Below are 18,851 nucleotides of genomic sequence, written 5' to 3' on the forward strand. Positions count from 1 at the left end.
AAGGTGTGCGACAGGGTTGTGTTCTTTCACCATTATTGTTCAATATGTATGCTGAGCAAATAATACGAGAAGCTGGGTTCTATGAAGGAAAACGTGGTGTCAGGATTTGAGGAAGACTAATTAACAACCTGCAATATGCAGATGATACAACCTTGCTTGCTGAAAGTGAAGAGGACTTAAAATATTTACTGATGAAGATCAAAGAGCACTGCCTTCGGTATGGATTACATCTTAATGTAAAGAAAACAAAAATCTTTACCACTGGACCAATAAACAACATTCTTATCAATGGAGAAAAGATTGAAGTTTTCAAGGACTTCATTATTCTTCGATCAACTATCAACATTCATAGAAGCTGCAGTCAAGAAATCAAACGACGTATTGCATTAGGCAAATGTGCTGCACAAGACCTTTTTACAGTGTTTGAAGAGCAAAGATGTCATCTTGAGGACTAAGGGTGCACCTGACCCAAGCTGTGGTATTTTCAATAACCTCATATGGATGTGAAAGCTGGACAGTGAATAAGGAAGACCTTATATGCATCAAAAGAATTGATGTGTTTGAGTTATACTCTTTTCTAACAGGGGTGAGGAACGTCCTGCCTGGAGGCCATATATGGCCCTCGAAATAATTTGGTCTTGCCCTGCCAAGTCAACCGCAGGCAGGACTTGAAATTCAATAAATCCAGGAGATGTTTTCATAGCAACATAAATTCATATTAAATGAATCATAATAATAACATAAATTTTGAGGTACAAGCAAGGAATGTCCATTATGGTATAGACAGAGCACAAATGAGTACATGATGGGACAGACATGTATGTTTCTTGTTGGCTGCCCATGGCCCTTCTGCCTGTATTGCAGTGACTCAGAGGATAGTCAGTGTCTGGCAGGCTGGAAGTGTACACGTTGCAAAAGTGTTAACACACTGTGATGAAACTACAGTGATCCGGTGATGATGAGACAAGATACGATGAGATTATTTCCTCATGACTCTGATGATTGACAATGATGTTGTCGACTTCTTTGTCGACACAGCTGATAACTCCAATACAATCTTTATCCACATGTCCACAATCAACAATTCCCGCAAAAACTGAATCTCAGATGAAGATTGAGGAAGTTACAATACACAGACTAGACCTCAAGAGTTGATGATATGAATGTTGGATATGTTCCAAATCCAAGATGCAAGATTGGAACAGTAATCAAAGCAAAATAATCACATTACTGGCAACACACATGCTGTATAGTTATTGAAACATGGGGTGACATCCTACAAATGCAGAGTATCACTCTTTCCAAGAGAAATGGACAAACAATGATTTTTTTTTTGTTGACGTCAAAGGCAACCCTGTGTAACTAGTTTGTGGCAGTAACAAAAAAGGCCAATCTGGAGTGTCATTGCAGTTCAAAAGATGCTAAACCCAATGAACTAGGAGGCCAAATGTATCTGGATAAAATCAATACTCTTCAGGGGAGTTTCCAATCCCAACAAGCCACTTATACTAAGCCTTACTGTGACAGAGACAATGTTATTCTGACAAGTTATGTGGTGAGCAAGCTAATCAATCGCAAAGAAGCTGAGGCCTCATGTAAAGGGAGAGTTTGTGAAAAGAGTGCATGGTGGTTGCTGTAGAGTTGTTAGCAGCAGACAAAGTAAAATTGTTTCAGATCGTTAGTTTATCTCAGAGAGCCATCTCAGATCAGATAACTGACTTACCACAAGATACTGAAAAAACTTTGAAGAATTCTGCAGATTTCCAATTATTCTCTCAGGCTTGTGATGAGACAACGGACATAAGAAATACTGCCCAACTGCTGGTTTAGTTTCGTGGGATAACGGCAGAGGAACTGCTGTCACTGGAAGCCATGCATGACACTACAAGAGACTTGTTTTATCAATGAAAAAACTTGAGCTGACATTTGAAAATTAAGTGGCCTTACTACAGATGGAGTTCCAGCCTTAGTTGGCTCATAAAAGGGTTAATTGCATTTGTCTGTATAGAACTGAATCATCTCAGTCTTGAGCCAAGTGATTTAATTATATGCCACTGCATCATACACCAAAAAAGTCTCTGTGTACAGTCGTTGCAGCTCAACAATGTGATGTCAACAGTAGTGTCATGCATAAATTTTGTCAAAAGTAGAGGTTTAACAGCAACTAGTTTTAAGGAGTTATGGAATGATCTTCACTCTGAGTACGGTGATCTTGTTTATCATTGTGAAGTGGGGTGGCTGAGTCACGGGAACAAGCTCATTAGATTTCATGAACTGTGGGATGAAGTCAAGCAGTTCATGGAGATGAAGGGAAAGCCAGTCAGGGTACTCAATGATAACAAGTGGTTGTGTGACCTAGCGTGCATGGTAGACATTACCAAGTGTCTCTCAGAGCTGAATATCGAGCTGCAGGGCCCCACCCAGCTTCTCAGCTCCCCATTTTCAAACACGAAATCATCTGAAGCTAAATTAAGGCTGAGGAAAGTGCAACTTGAAAGGAATAGCACGGTGTATTTCCTCACTCTGTAAGGACAAAAGCCTTCTACTACACTTGAATATGCTGGTGAACATGCGAAACTAAATGAGGCATTTAATGAAAGATTCAAGGATGTGGAAAGTAAACAAATGGAGCTGAACATGTTTGCTATACCTTTCAATTTAGAATCAGCTGATGTGCCTGATAACCTACAAGTTGGATTCATTCAGCTGCAAAGCGATGATGAGCAGAAAGCTATGTACAATAGCTCCCACTGCTTGAGTTCTATACACGTTACATAGCAATGATGAATTTCCCACTTTGAGGAGGTATGCGTTGAAATATGCATCTGTGTTCAGAACAACTTACTGCTGCGAGCAGTTCTTTCCAAAACATAACTATCTATTGCAGTCCACTGCGCTCCAGACTGACTGATGCAAATCTGAAAAAGTAGTTTCGAGTAGGAACATCAATATCAGCTAACATCACATCACATAACTCACTAAAGAGAAGCAGTTCCAGTTATCATGTTGCTGTTGTTGTTTGTTGCTTGTAAGTGCCGTCGCGTGGATTCCAGCCTATAGTAACCCTGAATAGGGTTTCTGAGGAGTGGCTGGTGAGTTTGAACTGCCAATCTTGCAGTTCAATCTGACTTTGCAGTCCAGCGCATTAATCCGAAGTGCTACACCAGAACTCCAGCCATCACATTGTTATTGTTGTTAAGTACCATGGAGTCGGTTCTGACTCATAGTGACCCTGCACAGAGATACTGACACTGCAAATCATTACGGGGTCAGAAAGCCTCATCTTTCTCCCATAGAACAGCTGGTAGTTTCGAACTGCTGACCTTGAGGTTAGCAGCCCGATTCGTAACCACTACACTACCAGAGCTCCTTAGCCATCACATTTGTTGTTGTTGTTGTTAAGTGCCTTTGAGTTGGTTCTGACCCATAGCGACCCTGTACAGGGTTTCCGAGGCTGTAAATCTTTACGGGAGCAGAACGCCTCATCTTTCTCCCATGGAGCGGCTGGTAGTTTCGAACTGTTGGCCTTAAGGTTTGCAGCCCGATTCGTAACCACTACGCTACCAGAGCTCCTTATAGCCATCACATTGTTTTTGTTGTTGTTGTTAAGTGCCGTCGAGTCGATTCCGACCCATAGTGACCCTGTATAGGGCTTCCAAGGAGCAGCTGTTGAGCTTGAACCACCGACTTTGCAGTTCAAACAGCTTTGCAGTCTGACGCATTAGCCCAGAGCGCCACACCAGGACTCCAAGAGCTATCGCATTAGAGGTGAGTTAATAGAAGAAGGAGCTCTGGTAGCGTAGTGGTTAAAAATTGGGCTGCAAACCTCAAGGCCAGCAGTTTGAAACTATCAGCAGTTCCAAAGGAGAAAGATGAGGCTTTCTGCTCCCGTAAAGATTTACAGCCTCAGAAACTCTGTGTAGGGTCACTAAGAGTCAGAACCAACTCCATGGTACTTAACAACAACAACATAATAGAAGATCAAACAGAATAAATGCTTTGAAGCTAGTTGTAAAAGCTCTTGAAGAATGTCAAACCATGAAATTTGGACTTTATTTTGTGGGAATTGAAATTACTAAAAGTTTTAAAGCAGGTAAGTTAAATGAGTAGATTCATATGTCAGAACAGCAACTCTAGTGGCAGTGTGAAGATTGAATTTGCTGGCAGTTACGGTGAGTGATATGTATGAGTTGGGGAGACTGAAGTAGGACAATCAGTTAGTTACTAGACAAATACACTAGTCCTGGCAAGAGAAGTAAGAGCAAGGACAAAGGGCAAAGAATGACTCCAATAGAAACTGGGAAATGAATGGGTAACAAAGTAAATGGTGAGGACATTCATAAATATATGGAAATATAAAGTCATTTATCTCTGCATAGTAGATACGGTGATGATTATAATTTAATTTTGCTCATCTGAATTTTCCAAATTTTTTATAATTACCATTTTTAGAGAGTAAACTATCAAATGGTGATTTTGTGTGTGGAGGGGTTTTGAAATGCAAATATCCAGGTCAAATGCTATCTGTATTGTGAAGTACGCTTGAACTTACTCTACCATGGCACTCTGGTGACCTTGCATGTATCCACAGAGGCAAGACTCAACTGCAATCTGAACCATGTCTTGGCAGAACATCCTGTGATTCTCCCAGAACAAGGGAAGATAGGTAGTCTTGTGTGCCTCAAGGCTATTTCTTATCTGGCTCTGTACCTTGTAGGAGGTCCCCTATCTAATGGGAGCCTGCCACAATGCAAGTTCTCATCCAAATCCCTGGTATCAGTTAAGGGTTCAGTTCCAGGTTTGAAGGGTGTCTAAGAGCCATTGTCTCTGGGCTTCCACCAGTCTCAATCAGACCAGTAGGTCTGAGCTTTATGATTTTTAATTATGTTGTATAATTTTCCACTACCCTATCCAGGACTTTGGGTATAGATACAGGTGCAAAGTTAGAGTTGATTCTTCAACATGCCTGTCATCTAGCCCCTTTGGTTCAATGTAATGGGGGCTTGTTTGCTTGTCCTGTGGGTGAAGGGACAGGGGAAGTTGACACCTTGCTGATCTTCCTTATGCTGTCTGTGTACATAATCAGCTGTATCAATTTGGGCTCATTGTTTCCATATTGGATTAATCTATCAAAGTAAGCCCACCTAAAGTTGTCACTGTTAGTTTACCTAAAGACTGCTTGATTCCTTGACAATAAGCTACTTGAGAGAAGGACCACTAGGCCTATTTTGTTCAACAGTATAGATCTAGCATCTATAGTTAAGAGTCCAAAAATAATTGCTGAACTTTTTAAATTGCAGCAAACCATAGTACAATATACTTTGAAAGATATGTATCAAACCCATTACAGTGGGAGCCCTGTGGGGAGGAATGGAAAGTAGAGAGAGAGAGAGAAAAGAAAAATAAAATTAAATAAAACAAAATAGGGGTCTTCTAGCCATGATGTTTAGAAAAAAGTATTATAAACATATATGTATATACATACACACACACACACACATATATATAATATATATACATATATATAAAGTTGTTAAGTGCCTTTGAGTTGTTTCTGTCTCATAGTGACCCTGTATAGGGTTTCCAAGAAGCATCTGGTGGGTTGAAACACTGACCTTGCGATTCAAACTGGCCTTATGATCCAGTGTATGTTGTTGTTGTTGTTAAGTGCCGTCGAGTCGGTTCCGACCCATAGTGACCCTGAACAGGGTTTCCGAGGCTGTAAATCTTTACGGGAGCAGAAAGCCTCATTTTTCTCCCGCGGAGCAGCTGGTAGTTTCAAACTGCTGACCTTGCGGTCTGCAGCACAATTCGTAACCACTACGCTACCAGAGCTCCTTATGATCCAGTGTATATGTATATATAAATGGAGTCTTCAAAAAGTTCATGGAAAAATTCTATTATCTTTTAATTCAATTAGTCCATGAACTTTTTGGAGTCCCCTCATGCACACGTGTATGTTTGTGTCACAGAGGCAAGGCTCAACTGCCATCTGACCCAGGAAGAATTTCTCTGGCTATCTCATTATTCTTCCATTAATTTATGAGTATTTGAAACCTAGTAAACTTGGCCTTAGCTTCTCAACCATAATTAAGGAGGAGACACTTGATTTGTAGTTATTAGGTGCCATTGAGTCGGTTACGATTTATAATGACCCTATGCACAACTGAACAAAACAATACCTGGTTGTATACCATCCTCACAATTGTTAAGCTTGAGTCTACTGCTGCTGCCGCTGTGCCCATTCATCTTGTTGGGAGTCTTCCTCTATTTGGCTGACCCTCCACTTTACCAAACATAATGTCCTTTTCCAGAGACTGGTCCCTTCTGATAATATGTCTGAAGTTTGAGAGATGAAAACTGGACATCCTTGCTTCTAAGAACCATTCTCGCTGTACTTTTCCCAACACAGATTTGTTTGTTCTTCTGAAAGTTCATAGTGCTTTCAGTATTCTCCTCTAACACCATAACTCAAAAGCATCAATTTCTTCTAAGGTCTTCCTTATCCATCATCCAACTTTCACATGCAGAAGAAGCTATTGAAAATACTATGACTTGGGTCAGGCACACTTTAGTCTTGGAACTGATTTCTTTACTCTTGAGCATTTTAAAGGGGTCTTATACAGCAGATTTGCATAGTGCAACGCGTCATTTGATTCCTTGATTGCTGCTTCCATGAGTGTTGGTTGTGTATCCAAGCAAAATGAAGTGTTTGATAATTTCAATCTTTTTTCCACTTATCATGATGTTACTTATTGATTCAGTTGTGAGAATATTTGTTTTCTTTTCATTGAGGTGCAATCCATACTGAAGGCTGTAGACTTTGATCTTCATCAGTACCTATTTTACGTCCTCTTCATTTTTAGCAAACAATGTAGTATCATCTACATATCACAGTTGTTAATGAGTGTTCCTCTAATCATGACGTCAAGCTCTTCTTCATATAATCCAGTTTCTCGGTTTGTTAAGCAAACAGATTGAATACAACCCTGGTACATACCTTCCCTAATTTTAAACTATTCAGTGTCACCTTGTTCTGTTCTAAAGACTGCATCTATCAAACTGTGTTCCAAGCAGTTCCTAAATCATTCTCTTAGTACCTACTTCATGGGTGGCAGTAGTCTTTCAAATAAGACAGCGGAACTTTTTTTTTTTTTTTACAGTTTCTCCACATCAAAAGCAAACAAACTGCAAACCATTGGCTTGGCTGTATAGCTAAATAGACTGTCTTAATAGTTCAATTAAGGCAAGTGAGGAGTCCTGGTGTGATATTGTGGGTTAACACGCTAGGCTGCAAGGTTGGTGGTTCAAACTCACCAGATCCTCCTTGGAAACCCTATGTAGGGTTGCTATGAGTCAGAACCGACTCAATGGCAATTAACAACAACAACAACAAGGCAAATGTAGCTTGGAAGCTCTCTAGGTGCAAAATCTGGTGATCTACTTCTGTAAAAAATTACGATCAAGAAAACACTATGGGGTAGTTCTACTCTGTCACATGGGGCCATAATGAGTCAGAATGGATTTGATGGCACCCAACAACAACAGGCTTTGTTGTTGTTGTTAAGTACCATGGAGTCGGTTCCAACTCATAGTGACCCTACACAAGATTTCCAAGGCTGTAAATCTTTACGGGAGCAGACTGCCTCATCTCATCTTTTTCCCGCAGTACCGCTGGTAGTTTCAAACTGCTGAACTTGAGGTTAGCAGCCCGATTTGTAACCACTACGCTACCAAGCTATAAATTCAGAGATAGAACAACAAAGGATAATAACAAAGCAGGCAGGATTTGGCTAAATGGGGCTCCTTTTGTTTGGGGTTAGAAGGAAAGAACAGAAAGTTTTCTCAAGACATACATGTTTTTAACTCAGAATTTTGTTTAGGAACATCACTTTGATTTGTTATTGGTGTTGTTAGCCATCAAGTTCATTTTGACTTATAGCAAGTCCTATATGGCAGAGTAAAATTGCTGTAATATTTTTCTTTTTTTAAATACTGTGATGTTAAATTTTTAAAAACTTTTTATTGTGAATTGGGTGAGGTTTACAAACAAGATCATCAGTTCTACATTCAGCAAACCATACACCTTGTTTCATCTCAATGATTTGTAATCCCCTTCCTGCAATATTTATCCTACTTCCTCCCTGTGGCTCCTCATCTACATCTTACATTCCACAAAAGAACAAGGCAAAAATATTTGATGTACACTGACAAAACAAAACAAAAAAATTAGATACTCATTTAAATGTCCAAAGGGCATATTCTGCCAGCCAGCCTCCTGCCCACAGGCACACAGCCACCATCTTTGCTGTCACTGCTAGGATTTCACTGTCTACTCATACTCTTCCTTCCTGATGGTTCTGGGATCATCTATTCCTAAAATGAAAGATTACCTACTCCCTCTTTTTAGTTATACATCTTCTACAATTACAGTTGTGACAATTGCAATTAATCCTGTTAACAATTATTCACAATCGAGTCATAAAATCCTATCACCATCGTCCTCCATCCTCTTTCATTAGACCAATCTGGGAAAGAGGGAAACTATTCAGTGGGGATTCTACCTTACATCCCTCATTCTGCAACTAAGCACGCTCATGAAAGCTTGTAAATCAGCCACTTCGTGCCTTTGTAGCCCCCTCACCCCATTTTGGATAGCCAATGTCTAAATTTCTCACCCATATCAACCCAGTACACTGAGGAAACAAATTTGTTCCTTGATATGAAAAATCCTTCCAATCTGTTTGGAATTTTGAGTCACTGCATTCACAGGCAAAATCAAGTTTATCAAATTGTAGCAATTTGCACTTGTTCTCAGTATCAAACATCTTTATATTTCTTGGTTTGACTTCTGGTCAACTAGCCATCCAAGCCGAGTTCTGGTCAATTATTAGTCATCCACACTAAGTCAAATGGGTACCAGCTGCAAGTTTGGGATTTTATGCATGCCTCCCTGCACTTCATACCAGCTGGCCGCACCACTCTCAGCCCTAGCCCCCAGGGGTTAGGTCAGTCAGTGCCCATGGGCTCAGGAGTTCGTTCACACATCTTCTTAAACTTCAGGCCAACCAGCCCTTCCTCTTATCTCTCTCATTTCAAAGTCAACGGGTGCCAACAGAACATGACCAAACTCAGCCCATGTCTTCATTGCTGTATTTCCCCTACTTCCATTCACAAGTAGACCCAGAGAGCTCATGGGTTCCCTTTGAGTTTCAGTCCTAGAAAGGAGTTTTCCCTGATGGAGTGACTTAACTTTCCTTGATGCCTTCAAAGTAATCAGCTTGCTTGATATTCAAACACTAGCTGTAATCTTTACAGGAGCAGATTGCCAGTCTTGCTCCTGCAGAGCTGCTACCTGGGTTAGAACTGCCAATCTTTTGTTTGAGCAGTTGAGCACTTAGCTGTTGTGCCACCAATCTTGCTTTTCCTATTTAGAGTTTGATGAAGCTAAAAGAAAGGACCCCTTGTGCATTTTGTTTTTAAATAATATTTTATTGTGTTTTAAGTTAAAGTTTTGTGCTTGTTTAAAACTCTAAATCAATCCTTGCACTTAACCAAATTGGTCTCTGTACTACTATTACCTTCCACAGCTTAAGTACGGATTTTCTCTAAGTCTCTGGATTGTTAGATATGGACTAGGTCCAAGACTCAAATATCATTCTGTCAAAGTTGAAGTTAGATTTTCCTCACACTTTAATGTTTCTGATAATGCAATGCACCACACAATTAATGTATATATTTTATGTGGTAGCATGCCTATTTTTTACCCTGAAAATTGTTATTAAATAAATGGTACATTTACAATTTGATGGTGGTTTAGATTTAAGGAAATGCCATATTACAAGCAAGGATAATAAGCTTACAAATTTGCATAAGAAATACTTGCTTGATATGGGGTCAACAATCTCTTTAGCCTGAGTTTTACCAGTAGAATTAAGAAATGGCGCAGGTGTCAATATTAACATACTGTTAGGATAAAATTAAAGCTACAAGTAGGCCCTGTCTTTTTTTGATTTTAGGACTTTCTTTCTTTCTTTCTTTTTTGAGAGCCAGTTTACTAGTTCACCACTGTCCACAGTTATTCTTTGTTCTTGCTATGTTGTTGCCGTTGTTAAGTGCTGTTGAGTCAGTACCCACTTACAGTGACCCTGTATAGTGTGTCTGAGGAGTGGCTGGTGAGTTTGAACCACCGATCTTGTGGTTCAAAGCGACCTTGCAGTCCAGTGCATTAACCCTCAGGCCACACCAGGTCTCCATTATTCTTATTATTCTTACCCTTTATTCAACATGCCATACTATTTCATGCCTGGATACCTCTCTCTGGATGCTCTTACCTCTGTGTAGAATGGCCTTCCCTGTTGTTCACTGTGTAAATCCTATCCCCTCAAACAGAGTTGATCCCCTTTCTGCTTTATGCTACCATGTACCTGGTATATGCCTCTAACTTTGTGTTTATCATACTGACTGCAGTGATTTGTTCGATGTCCATCGTCTTACAATCCTTAAAGGCATTTAACTGTTGCTTATTTATCTTTGTATCCCTAATACTTAGGGCAGTGTCTAGAATGCAGTAGTATTTACCAAGTATTTAATGAATGAACAAATGAAGGAAAGAAATAGAAAAGCAAACACACAGTAAAGTGTCATAGTAGTTGTGTGACGAGTCAATTCTGACTCATAGCTACCCTGTACAGGATTTCCAAGGCTGTAAATCTTTACGGAAGCAGAAAGCCTCATCTTTCTCCCACAGAGCAACTAGTAGTTTCAAACTGCTGACCTTTCCTGGCTCGTAATCCATTACAATATCAGGGCTCTATAGGACAAGCTAATGTTTCACTTCATTCAGTGGTTCCTTAGTCTGGCACTTATCCAAACCCTCTGAACCCCCAGTAGACTTGAATTGTTAACAATAAAATGAGTTAATGCTAATTATTTTTCTGTAATCAATTATAAATTCATTAGAAGGAGGGGTTAACTCTTCTGTATATACTTATTGAGTTTTTTTATCAACTGTATAGTCCTATTTTGAAGTACAATTTAGTTTACAAAATTCTTCATTTTAGGATACTTTTACTATTAAAACTAGTGTAGCAATTTGAAGGAGAGAAATGGAAAGGCTCACAACAGTTTTATTTATTAGGGTCTAGAATTTCTGCACAGTTTAGAGCAAAGCTCAACAGTAAAAATCAAAAACATAATTTTATAGCAATTTAAGAGAGGAATTTGATAAAGTTATTATTACTGATAAAACCCTGGGAGCTAATTACTTCAAGACCACTTGAAACCTTAACTCATTAGAGTTAGAAAAATCTCCTGAGGTACTTAAAGTCACTATTCCCATTATGTTACTTAATTCAATTGAATATTTTAGATTTTGCTAATAAGAGAAAACCTGAAGTTCATGCAAACAAGAGATTCTCTTACTAGTTGCTTAAGGAAAATATATTAAGCATCTGGTATGGCGCCGTATGATAAAACATGGACTGCTAACAGCAAGGTTGGTAGTTTAAACCCACTAGTAATTCTCGGAAACCCTATACAGGGTAACTGTGAGTCAGAACCAACTCGATGGCATACAACAACAACAACAACAACAACCTTGGAGTTCCTAAGTGTTGCAATTGGCTAACATGCTTGACTGCTAACCTAAAGGTTGGTGGGTCTCGTCCACACAGAGGTGCCTCAGAAGAAAGGTCTGGCAATCTACTTCTGAAAACTCAGCCATTAAAAACTCTCTAGAGCACAGTTCTACTCTGACACATGGGATCACCAAGAGTCTGAACTGACAATATCTAGTGGTTTTCTGAACACCTTACTACCAGACCATGCAAAATATTGTAAGTGAAGTGGGAAATGGAGGATATATAGTCAATCCTATCTCATAAAAGAGTACTGGTATGGTGCTGTGGGCTAATGCATCAAACAAACTGCAAATGAATTGCAAGGTCAGTGGTTTAAACTCACCAGCTGCTTCTTGGAAACCCTATACAGGGTAGCTATGGATCAGAATCAACTCAACAGCACTTAACAACAACAACAACAACATCTCATAAAAGGAATTTTCAGCACTAGAATTATTTGTGCATGCTGCCAAAATGAGTCTCATTTCACTCTCTGGGTTAGGCAGGGCCAGACCTTGTCACAAGACAACTATGAGGATCAAGTGAAAAAAAGCAAGGTAGTTAATATACAGTTGATATTGAAGGTATTGTTCAATATTGTACAGAAACAATGACTTAGCAAGGATGTTATACAAAATGCTGTTGCTGTTGAGTGCCGTCGAGTTGGTTCCGACCCACAGCGACCCTGTATAGGATTTCTGAGGAGCAGCTGGTGAGCTTGAACCGCCGACCTTGCAGTTCAAACGGCTTTTCAGTCTGGCGCATTAACCCACAGTGCCACTAGTGTCATTCAAATAAGGGAGTCAAATAATTTTTTTGGTGTCTTCTTAATATATCAAATAAGAAATTCAGATTCAAAAGTTAAGAAGAAATACAAAAGTAAGAGATAAGACAGAATTCAAGAAATAAAATATCTCATTTCGATTGCCTGTCAGAAGTTAATAACCAACCATATAGCATATACGGGATTGTTGTTTCTGTTAAGTGCTATAGAGTCGGTTCCCACCTATAATGACCCTGCATAGGGTTTCCCAGGAGCGGCTGGTGAGCTTGAACCACCAACCTTGCAGTTTAAACCAACTTTGCAGTCCAGCGCATTAACCCATAGTGCCACAATATTTGGGACTAGAATGAAAAAAAAAAAAAATCAGTAGAAATGGATTGGAGAGATTTAATAGGACTAGAACTCCTGTATTATGTCATACATTTCTATTGTATTTATTTGTACATCTTAGCCACATGTTTTAAATTAGTTTATCATATGTCTGTAGATTTTTACCAATTTAAAACTGTTCAGCTTGTTACTCTCTCTACTAGTACCTAATCTCCTATAGCAATCACTATTTTTGAAGAGCCTACAGCTTTGCCTACAGTATTATGCAGACAACATTCATTCAATTCAGCTATAAGGGTCATACAGAAGATCAGGGGGAGGGGAGGAGACAGGCTTACCAGAAGATCTTCACAACATGCCGTAGATGGGTCCTTTCTGGACAGTCCTAGGAAAACATCCTCAGTTCTGACCTGTTGCTTGAATAAAATCTCATACCTGAAAAAAAGGAGTCAATGACAATAGAGATTGAAATGAAAGAGCAATTTTCTATTACAGAGGAAAAGACTCGAACCTTATAAACAACAAAAGAAGTACATGAAGGGTTTGCAGTTTTTAGGTATCTGTTGTTGTTGTTGTTAAGTGCCGTCGAGTCGGTTCCGACCCATAGCGACCCTGTACAGGGTTTCCGAGGGTGTAAATCTTTACGGGAGTAGCAAACTATAAAAGAAGTCCAACAATTCAGTCAAAAATACCAAACACTTGAAAAGTAAGGTTTTGTTTATTTCACATATGCTAGCTTTCTAAAATAAAGCTTAGCTGTTTTAGAACTATACAAATAAAATGGACCAATGGCACTTCTAATATTCTAAAAAGAAGAAAAGTAATAGTAAAACGGAAGTTCCTTTCCTGGAAAGCAATAGCTCAGAAAAATACATAACTCATCATCCAGAGTTTGAAGGATAGATAAAAACCTTCCTCTGCTAAATTTAAGTCATAATTGTTGTTAAGTGCTGTCGAGTCGGTTCTGAGGAGCATCTGTATAGCGTACCATATAGCGTTTCTGAGAAGTGTCTGGTGAGTTTGAAGCGCCGACCTTGCAGTTCAAACCAACCTTGAGGTTGAGTGCTTATCCTATAGCACCATATCAGAACTCCTTAAGTCACAGAGCAGTCAGGAAATTGAGTTTTAGTAGTGTTTCTAACACAGCTGTGTGACCCTGGGAAAATCACAAACCCACAGGATCTCAGCTTCCACATGTATACAATTTGTGGGGTAAGGGGTATTTGAGCTAAATGACCCTACACAAGGTTGCTCTGAGTCGGAACCGACTCCACAGCACTTAATAACAAATGGTCTTTTCTACCTCTATAATTCTACAATACAAAGACTGGTAATGCATCCAGTACAGCTACATCATAGTGTTTAGAACCTACTTTCCTGTATTTTAGCACATACGCATCAATTCACAAATCCGTTTTTTATCCAAAATTTGGGTTGCTTGGATAAAATAGTTTTTAGAAGCACCCATTCATAACTTATCTTTATCTCTTCTGACGGAATGAAAGCAGCAAAACTTTACAAACTGATTTTCTCCTTTTGATTTTTTCCTAAAGAACAAATGTTAAATTTCTGAAGAGAAATACTAAAAGATTAGATTGAACTTTTGACCATTTGTAACTAGATATGCCCAGAAACAACAAAAAAAGGATTTTTCTGAATTGGAACAGGACTAACAAGTATTGCTATGAGTCAGAACTTACTTGATGGTACTTAACAACAACAAACAATAAGTAGTTACTTGAATTGAGAACTTTTCTTTTAATAGGCTATGTTGTTGTTTTCAGGTGCCATCAAGTGAGTTCTGACTCATAGCACAATAGAAGGTAACACTGCCCAGTCCTGTGTCATTCTCACAATTGTCATGTTTTAGCCCATTGTTACTGCCACTGTGTCAATTCATCTCATTAAGGGTCTTTCTCTTTTTCTCTGATCATCTTCTCCTGACAACATGTCCAAAGTAGGAGAGATGAAGTAACGCCATCTTTGATTCTAAGGAGCATTCTGGATTTGTTTGTTATTCTGGCAGTTCACGGTACTTTCAATATCCATCAACACCATAATTCAAATGTATCGATTCTTCTCCAGTCTTCCTTATTGGTTACCCAAATTTCACATGCTTATGAGGTGATTAAAAATATCATGACTTGTGTCAGATGTACCTTAGTCCTCAAACTAACATCTTTGCTCTTGAACAAATGTAGCAGTGCTGAATGCAACACATTATTTAATTTCTTGTCTGCTGCTACCATGAATGTTCATTTTGGATCCAAGCAAAATAAATTATTTGACAACTTCAATCTTTTCTCCAGTTATCATGATTTATTTATTAGTCCAGTTGTGAGAATTTTTGCTTTCTTTACATTGACTTGCAATCCATACTGAAGGTCTTTGATCTTGGTGGTGGTGGTGAGCTGTGGAGTCGTTTTCAACTCATTGTGACCCTGTGTTGGGTTTCTGAGGCTGTAAATCTTTACAAGAGCAGAAAGCCTCATTCTTCTCCTGCGGAACCACTGGCAGTTGAGGTTAGCAGTCCAACTCATAACCACTATGCTACCATCTTTGCCAGTATATATTTTAAGTCCGTCTCACTTCCAGCTAGCAAGGTTGTGTCACCTGCATATCACAAATTGAGTCTTCCTCCAATCCTGATGCCATATTCTTCTTCATAGAATCCAGCTTCTCAGATTATTTGTTCAGCATACAAATTGAATAAATATGGTGAAAGGATACAATCCTGGTGCACACCTTTCTCCTGATTTAAACCATTCAGTATCCCCTTGTTCTGTTTTAACAACTGTATCTGGGTCTATGTACAGGTTCCTCCTGAGCACAATTAAGTGTTCTGAAATACCCTTTCTTCGCAATGTTATCTATAGTTCGTTATGATCCACAATTGAATGCTTTTGCATAGTCAAGAAAGCACAAGTAAACATCTTTCTGGTATTCTCTGCTCTTACACAAGACCCATCTGATATCAGCAATGATATCCTTCTTTCCGTGTTCTCTTCTGAATCCAGCTTGATTTTCTAGCAGCTTCCTGTTAACGCACTGCTGCAACCATTTTTAAATTATTTTTAGCAAAATTTTACTTTTAAAAAATGTTAGTGATAATGTTCAATGATTTCTGCATTCCATTGGGTCTCTCTTTGGAATAGTCACAAATATGAATCTCTTCCAGTTGGTTGGCCAGGGAGCTGTCTTCCAAATTTTTTTTGACAGACATGTGAGTGCCTCTAATGATGCATCAGAAAAATTTCCATTTGTATTCCGTCAATTCCTGGTACCTTGTTTTTCACCGATGCCTTCAAAGCAACTTGAACTTCTTCCTTCAATATTACTAGTCAGTTCTTGATCATATGCTACCTCTTTTTGATACAGTGACTCTGTGTATTCCTTTCATCTTCTTTTGATGCTTCCTGCATGACTCAATATTTTGCAAATGAAGTCCAATAATATTGCTAGCTTAGGTTTCAATTTTTTTCTTCAGTTCCTGCAGCTTGAGAGAAATGTTGAGCATGTTCTTCCCTTCCCTTTTCTAACTCCAAGTCTTTGCACATTTAACTATAACTTGACTTTGTTTTCTCAAACTGCCTTTTGAAATTTTCTGTTCAGCTCTTTTACCTCATTTTTTCCCAGTTGCTTTAGCTTTTCTATGCTCAAGAGCAAGTTTCATAGTCTCTTCTGACATCCATTTTTTGTCTTTCTTTCTTGTCTTTTTATTGACCTTTTGATTTCTTCATGTATGATGTTCTTGCTGTCATCCCACAACTCTTCTGGTGTTCAGTCATTGGTATCTGATACATCAAATCTGTTCTTGAAATGGTCTCTAAATTCAGGTGGTATTTTCTCAAGGTCATACTTTAGCTTTTGTGAGCTTGTTTCAATTTTCTCTAGCTTCATCCTGAACTTAAATATTAGCAATTGATGGTTTGTTCCACAGCCTGCACCTAGCCTTATTTTTGCTGATGATATTGAGCTTCTCCATTATATCTTCCCACAGGTTTAGACAATTTGATTTATGTGTATTCCATCTGGTGAGGTCCATGTATATAGTCACCATTTATGTTGTTGAGAAAAGGTATTTGCAAAGAATAACTTACTGATCTTGCAAAATTCTAACATGTGATCTCCAGAGTGTGATCACCAAGGCCACAATTTCCAACTACTGATCCTCTTTGTTTGCAAATTTTGCATTCCAATCACCAGTAATTATCAATGCATCTTAATAGTTTGATCAATTTCAGAATGAAGAAGTTGGTTGTTGTTGTTAAGTGTTGTAGAATTGATTCTGACTCATCACAACCTTGTATTGGATTTTAGAGGCTGTAAATGTATGTGGAAGCAGAAAGCCTCATCTTTCTCCCAAGGAGAGCTGCTTGACTTGAACCACCAACCTTGAGATTAGTACTTCAGTGTTTATCCTAGAAAGAAGTTGGTAGAATTCTTCAATTTCATCATCACTGACTTTAGTGGTTGGTTCATAAATTTGAATAATAGTGGTATTAACTGGTTTTCCTTGTGGTGGTGGTGGTTGTGGTGTGTGCCACCAGTCAGTACTAACTCACAGAGTCCCTGTATAAGGTTTCTGAGGCTATAAATTTTTATAGGAGCAGAAAGCCTTATCTTTCTTTATCTTGCAGGATGACTGGTAGATTCAGAATGCTGACCTTCTGGTTAGCACTACCAGAGCTCCTTGGTCTTCCTTAGGTGATACTATCCTAATACAGACACCATAGCACTTCAAGACAGATCTTAAAATGTTCTTTTTGGTGATGAATGTGATGCCATTCATCTTTAAATCGACATTCTTGGCATAGTAAACCATATGATTGTCTGATTCAAAACAGCCAATAACAGTCCATTTTAGCTCATTAATGCCTAGGACATCAGTCTTCATGCGTTCCATATCATTTTGACAGCTTCTAATTTTCCTAGATTCAATCTTCTTACTTTCTATTTTCTAGTTATTAATGGATATTTGCAGCTGTTTCACTTCATCTGAAGCTGTGCCCCACCAGCAAATGAAGGTCCTAAAAGCTTTGCTCCATTCACATCATTATGATCAACTCTACTTTGAGGAGGCAGCTCTTCCTCAGTTATATTTTGAGTACATTCCAACATGAGAGACTCATCTTCTGGCACTGTATCTGATATAAATATATTGATATTTATAAGGTTTTTAGTGGCTAACCATTCAGAAGTGGTCTGCCTCTCCTTCTTCCTAGTCTGTCTTAGTATGGAACCTCCATTGAAACCTGTCCACCATGGGTGACCCTGCCATTTTAACAAGGTAGACCAGTTAATACCACTATTATTCAGATTTACGTACCAACCACTAAAGATAGTGATGATGCAAGTGAAGAATTCTACTGCATGTAACAAGGCCTACGCAGTTCCAAAGGTGTTTCCATTTATAACCCATCTCCAAAGAATTCTATGCTTTTCTATTTGCACATCAAAATGGCAGTTTCAGCATCTTCCAGGATCCCAAAGTGTGTTCTTTTCAATGTCTTTTTTAGTTTAGGAAACAAAAAGAAATCCAAAGGGGTAAGATCAAGGCTGTAGGGTGGATGGGGTAAGCCTTCCCAATTAAATTATCACAGAACAACTCTTGCTACCCTCGAAGAGTGAGAAGGTACACTGTCATGATGGGAAAAAAACTTCCTTGGCATAATTTTCCTGGCCTTTTGCTCACCAATGCAATTCTTCATCTTCTTAAAGCTTCTTCCTAATAAACCAACATGGTGGTTGAACTTGTCTGCCACATCCCATGATTGTACAAATAAATTTCAACTCATTTTGTTTGGAATAAGCCTGTGCATAAAAGAACTAGAACCCTAGTAACAACACTTTTTTACTTACCTTCATAAGTAAACACACTTTAAAAAAAAAAAAAAAAAAAGTCGAGTAAAAGCTTTCTATGACCATTACTTTAAATTTCAAATTTATAATTTGATATTTAAAAGGCTACAAAGCAAGACTTCAATGTCCTGGAAAAATACAGTACATACTAACTATACTTCCCAAAATACTTAATAAATAAGTCCAAGCAAAAATTGATCATCAGAGGGAGAGCGTAGCCTTTTATGGACTTCTGGTGTGGTGCTGGAGGATAA

General features: G+C 38.7%; 1 protein-coding gene across 1 annotated transcript in view; it reads right to left on the reverse strand.

Moving 5' to 3' along the window:
* PIH1D3 (PIH1 domain containing 3) overlaps positions 1-18,851 on the reverse strand; it is a 73,635-nt gene that overhangs the window by 40,664 nt on the left and 14,120 nt on the right. The window contains exon 4 of the mRNA XM_006871067.1: positions 13,074-13,170. Within this exon, the coding sequence (XP_006871129.1) occupies positions 13,074-13,170 (97 nt within the window). The remainder of the gene's footprint in view (positions 1-13,073; positions 13,171-18,851) is intronic.

Source organism: Chrysochloris asiatica, unplaced genomic scaffold (genome assembly GCF_000296735.1).
Source record: "Chrysochloris asiatica unplaced genomic scaffold, ChrAsi1.0 scaffold00159, whole genome shotgun sequence".
NCBI classification, from domain to species: domain Eukaryota; kingdom Metazoa; phylum Chordata; class Mammalia; order Afrosoricida; family Chrysochloridae; genus Chrysochloris; species Chrysochloris asiatica.